The sequence below is a fragment of the Stegastes partitus genome, unplaced genomic scaffold (genome assembly GCF_000690725.1).
Source record: "Stegastes partitus isolate 25-593 unplaced genomic scaffold, Stegastes_partitus-1.0.2 Scaffold773, whole genome shotgun sequence".
Taxonomy (NCBI): Eukaryota; Metazoa; Chordata; class Actinopteri; family Pomacentridae; genus Stegastes; species Stegastes partitus.
Genome location: NW_007578504.1, coordinates 311,365 through 319,018, shown reverse-complemented (window position 1 = coordinate 319,018; position 7,654 = coordinate 311,365). Strand labels below are relative to the sequence as shown.

The 7,654-nt window shown below is 40.7% G+C and overlaps 2 protein-coding genes across 2 annotated transcripts; both read left to right on the top strand.

The window, feature by feature from the left end:
• Positions 1–46: 46 nt before the first annotated feature.
• Positions 47–4,815, top strand: hprt1l (hypoxanthine phosphoribosyltransferase 1, like; the record flags this gene model as incomplete). The annotated part of the gene is made up of 7 exons (XM_008291962.1): positions 47–230; positions 443–508; positions 605–622; positions 1,017–1,099; positions 1,875–1,921; positions 2,358–2,434; positions 4,234–4,815. Coding segments are annotated over 7 exons (523 nt in total), but the record flags the coding sequence as incomplete, so codon positions are not given.
• Positions 4,816–5,134: 319 nt separating this feature from the next.
• Positions 5,135–7,651, top strand: nudt7 (nudix (nucleoside diphosphate linked moiety X)-type motif 7). The gene is made up of 3 exons (XM_008291959.1): positions 5,135–5,699; positions 6,932–7,090; positions 7,173–7,651. Exons 1-3 carry the CDS (start codon positions 5,544–5,546, stop codon positions 7,524–7,526), a joined length of 669 nt encoding a protein of 222 aa, XP_008290181.1. The 5' UTR covers positions 5,135–5,543; the 3' UTR covers positions 7,527–7,651.
• Positions 7,652–7,654: the final 3 nt, after the last annotated feature.

Here is a 7,654-nt window from a genome sequence, read left to right as displayed (position 1 = left end):
CTGCATTCATAACATAATTTACAACGTTCTCCCCTCTCTGATGCAGGACAGAGCGACTGGCCCGCGACATAATCCGGGACATGGGGGGACACCACATCGTAGCTCTGTGTGTGCTGAAAGGGGGCTACAAGTTCTTTGCGGACCTCCTGGACTACATTAAGGCGCTGAACCAGAACAGTGATAAATCAGTCCCGCTGACGGTGGATTTCATTAGGGTGAAGAGCTACTGTGTAAGCACCCTTTTCTCATTTCATTTCCAGGAACCACTTTGTGCTGATGTGTGACACAGAGTTGGCAAAAACGAGAGCGGTCTCGTTAAACTGGGAAACGGGCCGCCGCAGTGCGAAGACGCAGGGGCGTTGGGATTTTGTTGTTGTTGTTGTTGTGATTTTAAAGCAGAGCAGACGAGATGAGGTTGACGTCTCTGCTTTGTGTCTCCTAGAATGACAAGTCAACCAACAGCGTCAAAGTCATAGGAGGGGATGAGCTGTCCAGTCTCTCAGGCAAGGTTAGTCTTCTGGTGACTGTCAGCCAGAGACACTACACTGACTTTTAAAGAAATAGACTTCATTAACTGTTCTTTTATTTGATTTTTTTTCTGCAGAATGTTTTGATTGTTGAGGTAAGACCTTTCTGTTCTGCATCACAAGTGAGGTGATAGTCTATTAACAATGTATATTGCAGTATCTACTCAGTATAACCTGTGTACTTGTGGGTCAACCTGCAAATTAAATCCTCGACAAAAAGCACTTAATTGCATTGATAAGTTCAATTACTGCCCAAGATTCTGCTCATTAGTTTGCATTTCATTTGTATAGCAAAGTCTGTCATGTCGTCTAACATCTCCTGAGCCTGCACCAGTGTCCGCTCTTCCTCTTTAGAACAATATGACATGCTGGTTATTGTAAAAGTTTAAAAAGTTCTACAACACCAAAGTCCGCTGTGCGTGACTTGCATTTCTTGACTTTCTGTTTCTGCCTGCGCTGTAATGCGACCACTTCCTTCATTGATAAAAGGATATCGTGGAGACAGGAAGGACGATGCAGACGCTACTCTCCCTGCTGAGCGAATGTAATCCCAAGATGGTGAAAGTTGTGAGGTAGGCATCATCGCTTACAGTTTACAGCGCTGGAATTATAGGCCTGCACTTTAACTGGCTGGTGTGTCTTTAGAGAGAGTGCTCTTAGCTAATGGACGCTCTCCTTTAGGACTGTATTAGAGATGTAATGTGACGGAGGGATGGAGCAGCTTAAGAGTTAATCTGCCGCACTATTAACTGCACTGAGGCCATTTCTCTGATGTATTCCTGATAGCTGGTTAAAACGGGATACGTGCCGACCAGATGCCGGTTTTCCTCTGATGCTTGCAACAAAGAGAGTAGTTTGGTTTGCGTTTGCTTCTTATGCAATTCCTCGGCTTTCGTGACACGTCTATTTTAATTCTAGACTTAAGGGCAGATTTCTCACACCCTCTTAGCTTTTGTGGTGTCATGCGATGGCGATAGTTCCTGTTCAGTTTTTGCAATTTCTACCACTGACTTGTCCCTGTTACAACACAGCTCAAATGCCAAACTCTTCTTAGTTTCTTGGTAAATTGAGCTTTCCGGCACTGGGCGCTGTGTTTACTGGTCACCACTACTCCTGCGCTCTGGTCAATGTGTTTAAAATAAGCTCCACACAAAGACACTGACCTTGAACTGTGAAGAGGCATTTGTTTGGGCAGGGTGTTGTGCAGGTGTACCAAGACAACCAATGCCATCTGTTAGGATTAATACCTGCGGTTGTTTCGACAACGGTTCTTTGTCTTTGACATGTTCACTTGTGTTTAAAGCCTTTTGTTTCTTATGTCCCATATTTCCTCGCTTGTCATTGCAGCCTTCTGGTGAAGAGGACCCCGAGGAGCTCAGGCTACAGACCGGACTGTGAGCACCTCTTTACTCACTTTACACTACACCGTTAACTGAGCAGTAGTGATTTATTGTGTTCGCTGTGTCTCTTTTAAGATCCGGTGAAGCGGGATTAACATTCATTTTAGGAAAATCTACTCCAAATGTAGGCGAGCCAGGCACTTATGTACTAATGCAGGCCTGATAACCCCCCACTCACACTGCCTCTGATTATGTAATGCTTTTAGGTTTGAGTTGGATAATCTCTTTAAGATTGTCCCTCAAGGACAGCTGTTACTGTAAGCGTTTTGACTTTCCGCGATACAGCACTTGACAACTTAAGCACGACCTCACAGAGACGGTAAAAGAGCAATGTCTGTTAGTTTACAGTGACGAGAGTTTGACTTCCACAGCTCTTGAACGTAGCTTGTGTCTTCTTTATATAACTTGCACTGATGTGTATTTATTTCAGACATTGGCTTTGAGGTGCCAGATGCCTTTCTGGTGGGTTACGCTTTGGATTACAACGAGTACTTCAGAGATCTCAGTGTGAGTATTGAAAAGTATGAAGATGATACCTGTGTTTACATTTTAATTCCATTTGTCTGTTCCAATACGCTGATCCTCATAGTGCACTGTTTTATACTTTACAGGACATTACGTATGCATTATGTAGAAACAATTCTGAGCACATTTTGTCACTTTATACTCTCAACACCTGCTCAGACTTACTGTGTGGTACAAAACTGGGACACGCTTCTGTTTTGTAGGAATGACAGGACTTTGTTCTGGCAGCAGGTGCTGTTCACAAATACGCACCAAATTAATTTCTCGGGAATATCTGCATTGTATTTTTTAAACACGTAAATAATCCAAAGAAATATAACCAGCCTTTTTCACTTCAGACATTATATACTTATCACATCAGGAACAGCAGAGGCGTAAATAATAAAATTATTGGTGAGTGAATTTAAAGCTCCAGTCTCAGGGTCCTGATGTGCAGGCTGGCTCACAGTCATGCGGGCTCACAAGGACACTACTTCTTAGTTCTAGTGTGATGTTCAAAGTGTCTGCTGTGAAAAATGCCTCTTCTGGTGGAGAAATGCTAAAAAAAAAAAAGTGATATATTAAAGCCGACTTATGTAAATTCTTCGAGAAAATCTAATATAGGTGCACCGATTCAGAAGAGTCTATGGTTTTAAATAGAGGTAGAGCATCTATTGGTTTGCTCGATTGTTGGAAATTATATTCAGCATTTTTCTGATTATCGCACATTTATTTAAACTGATATTTAATAAAATAAGGTGATTAAAAAATGAACTACTTTGGCTCCGATGCAGCTTCCTCTTTCTATCTGCAGTCACCACTCTGTGGTCTTGAACTACTATCAGACTATGTTTGACGAGTACTAGTCTGTGAACACTGAAGGATAAATATTGAATAGTTTTAAATGTATGTAAAGCAAACACATTCAAATGTATATCAGATCTGAATATTTGTAATAAGTCTCTTTGGTTAGCTGGCAAGTTTATTTATATAGCATTTGATCACACACACAGAGGCTGTTCAAAGTGATTTACAGGCAAAGGCAAACACATTTTAAAAGAATAATTAAAACTGACTAAAATAGTAAAAAGAGACATGATTAGAAAAATAAAAACATAAAAGATAAAGTAAATTGTAAACATGGAAATCTTTGTATTGTTTTCTTTGTTCCTACTTCTTATTTTTATTTAATTTTTTTTTTGTATATTCTTATATATTTATTTATTTTGTGCTACTGTGATAAAACAATTTCCTTTATGGATCAATAAAGTTGATCTAGCCCTATGTCTAAAGTATACAACAAAATAGAAACATAAAAATTTAATTCACTTGGTAAAAACATTTTAAAGCCATCTTGTGTAATTTGTGTAACTGTCGAATGGAAAGATCAATTCAGGTTATTAAAGCTGTCGCGTTTTCTTTAACTACATTTTAGAAATGACCTCAGATTTAGCTACAGCCCTTGTAAGATCATCTACTTCAGGGGTGTCGAATCCCGGTCCTCGAGGGCTGCAATCCTGCATGTTTTAGATGTTTCCCTCTTCCAACACAACTGATTCAAATGATCAGGATCGTTATCAGGCTTCTGCAGAGCTTGATGATGAGCTGATCATTTGAATCAGGTGTGTTGGAAGAAGGGAACATCTAAAACATGCAGGATTGCGGCCCTCGAGGACCAGAGTTCGACACCCCTGATCTACTTCCTGTGTGAAATGTCTCAGTTAAACAGAAAATATAATATCTGTATATCAGAAATGCATCCAACATGAATTCCTTGTCCTCTGATGTGTTTGTTTCCACAGCACATCTGTATACTGAACGATCAAGCCAAGGAGAAGTACAAAGTGTGAGCAGATGATGTGCTGTAGAGGCTGAATCAATGAAGACTAGGACCACTGTGATGACCCTCCTTAGCTTTGCTGTGTTTTGAATGTTATTTATTTTTCTACATAAGAATCCACAAAAAGTGACTTGTGGGTTGTGACTAACTTCAAGAAGGACATTTATTTCCCCCCTTGAGAGTAAGTGGGATTAATAATGTATATTATGAATATTTTGGTTGTTGAATTTTAATTTATGTAGATAATTTATGTGTTTAGCTGTAAATCAGTCTTTTTTTTGTTGTTGTTGGAAATAGAAATGAAGAATGTCATCTATTTGCTCTGGCTTATTAAATCTCATGTCTCAGGCTACTGCTTGATGTTCAGTGAGCTGTCAGTCAGATGTTAGTAGCCTTCCGTTTGTACATGTTTGGATTTATAATGCTGATATATCCTCTCATTATGCCATAAAAATGACTTGTAATGTACTGTAAGTTTTCTTTAATGCCCGATGTTTTCATCGAGGACCTGTTTACAGCAATACAACCCCCGTTGAAACCTCGAGTCTTGTTTCTGTTGCACTTTTTCAGCTTTTCCAGAAGAGGGAGCAACATTAGCACGCTGTATGTTTAACAATATATTGTGCAATGAGCTTACTGTATCGGTGTTATAACACCGATACAGTAAGCTCATTGCACAAAAACAAAACAAAACAACAACCTTTTTGGTTTCCGTTTCGTCCTTGTGATCATTTCTGTGGTCCCTCTTATGGCACTTGTTCCTTTTTTTTTCGAGGCGCAAATTTATGCTATCCCTCAGAGTCGGTCAGCTAACTGGCTAACTGTGGCTAAAGCCGAAGCTCGTCGCATGAATTTGACGTCACAACTCCGGTCAGATTGTTTGTGTTCGTAACATTGCTCTAACTTTAGTATAAAGTATTTAGTTTAATTACCGGCTAAATATTCTAGGATGCTATACAATTTTACACATCTGAGCTCGACTCTAACAGTGTGAGTGACACAGCTGTTGTCCGAATTTCCAAGGTCTGCTTCACTTTACATTAGCTTTTGTGCTAACGTTAGCTAGCTCTACCCCTCGATTTAAAGGGAACCTGTCGCTGCCGCGACGTGCAGTGTTTGCAGTTTAACGGAAATTAATTAGCTATCTAAATATAATTAAAGTCAGTATCCAGGTTAAAGCTCGCCTTATAGTTTGTTTATAATTTAGACTACGCATGGTTTGTGTGGCAGCCCTGCACTTTGCTGTTACTGTTTTGAAACCCAGCGACTACGATGCATATCAAAGAGAAGACGATAGCCACTTTAAAGCAGTTTGACATCGGAAAAAAGTTCTCTTATCTGCCGGTGCTGCCCAAAGCCTCGGTGCTGATCCCGCTGTTGGTGAAGAATGGGGAGCTCTACACCCTGATGACCCTGCGATCAAAACAGGTAACATGAAGTAGGGCTGCACGATATTGGAAGAAAACAAACAAACAAACAAAAACAACACTGCATGTTTTTTCTGCGATATAAAAAAAAATCTAACGCTTTAGTAATGGGGTGATTTTAAAGGAAAGTGCATCTGCAGGGAAAAAAGCTGAAGGCACCGTGCTCATAAGGTGTGGTGCTGATTTCAATGGTTAAGCAAATTATGCAGGACAAAAAAATAAAGGCAGCATGTCTACGTTAAAAAAAAAAAAGAAGAAGATTGGAGCCATTCTTTATCACAGAAGTTAATACCTTTTTTGTTGTGCCAGTGTACAACACCTTTACAACAGAACAGACAGCATGTAACAACAAAGTACACAATGTTCTGAACACGATAACAAGCAGCTGGAGACCAGAAATCCCAACTCAGTGAGACAAGGCAAACATCTGCAACACAAAGAGTCACTGAGGTTGTTAATGCTGGTCGTGGGATGTTGTCTCACTGTTCCTGAAGGGCTTGGTGAAGCTGGTGGGCACTGTGGGCAACAGGATCATGTCATGTCATGTTTGTACACATCTGTCCAGAGCATTATGGACCAGATTGTTGTACCGTCCTGCCTGAAACCATTCTGTACATGACAGCTGGTGGAGTTGTGGACATTGACTATGGCTCTGACATGTCAACATCTCGGATGTCATTCTTGTCTTTCTCTTGTCATGTGCAGCATTGTTTTATTTGAATAAAGCTGCATTTCAAGGTTGCCTGTCTGATCATTGACCTTTAAAGCCACATCTGATGAGCAAAATAAGTCAGTGGTGGAGCATTTGTCACCAGTTGAACTTCCCAAAATCATTTTGTACACAACTGGCTGAAAAAGGGAAAGAAAACCATCAGCATGCTGTGATTATATTTTCGAAGTACCTATTTTTGTCAAACTCTTCTGTGTGAAATGTTAAACTGTTGGATGCCAAGCTATTCTTTCATACTATAAAATAAAAGTAACATAAACTCCTGCTTGAATTATATTGCTGACTTCACTTACAGATCAGTCATGGAAAATGAAAACGGAGCAACTTTTCTTTTTGTCTCAAACCACAAAACAGTCGCATGATGTATTGGGAGTTATTTTGTCATAATTCATGTTGTCAATGCTAAAATAATGTATCGTGCAACCCTAACCTGAATACATGTCACTTGGGTGAAGGCTCTTTCCATTTACTTCTGCTCTACACTGGCTTTTGTCTCTGTGTAGCTGCGGACCAGTGCCGGTGAGGTGTGTTTCCCAGGTGGGAAGAGAGAACCCAGTGATCGAGATGATGTGGATACAGCTCTGAGAGAGGCACAGGAGGAGATAGGTCTACCACCTGAGGACGTTCAGGTGGTCTGTACGCTGTTCCCAATCATCAATAAGGTAGAATAAATTCCCCGTCAGAGCATCAGCTGCTTTGGGTTCATCTATTTGTAACCTCTCCCATCTTCATCTCTTTCAACAGAGTGGTCTGCTGGTGACCCCCGTCGTTGGCTTCATAGAGGAGTCATTTAGTCCCAGTCCAAACCCAGCTGAGGTCAGCGCCGTGTTCACAGTCCCACTGGACTTCTTCACCAGCCAGAAGGACCACTACGCTGCCCACGGTGCTGCCGGGTTGGTCGGGCCGCTGCACTCGTTTCATTTCGTGGACCCTGATTCAGGAAGACAGTACCACATATGGGGGCTGACTGCCATGTTGGCTATACTGGTCGCTGCACTCGCTCTGAGGAAAAAGCCTGAGTTTGATGTCGGCTTTGACTCTGAGGATCCGTTCGCCTTCTTCCAGCAGATTCTACATAGAAGACTTAACAAACTATGACCGGCTGTTTTCTTTATTTTAAATGCCACAACATAGTACCTTTAATTCAGATTTGTTATTTAACTGCAGTGCATTAATTTACAGTGTTATTTGTAAAGATTAATATAAAGTTAATTCATACACTTTTT

What these genes read in the sequence shown, in the direction of transcription:
- nudt7 (XM_008291959.1), top strand. Translation starts at nt 5,544, where the DNA reads ATGCATATCAAAGAGAAGACGATAGCCACTTTAAAGCAGTTTGACATC. An exon ending in TGACCCTGCGATCAAAACAG is followed by an intron (nt 5,700 to 6,931) that starts GTAACATGAAGT and finishes GTCTCTGTGTAG; the next exon opens with CTGCGGACCAGTGCCGGTGA. An exon ending in TGTTCCCAATCATCAATAAG is followed by an intron (nt 7,091 to 7,172) that starts GTAGAATAAATT and finishes CTCTTTCAACAG; the next exon opens with AGTGGTCTGCTGGTGACCCC.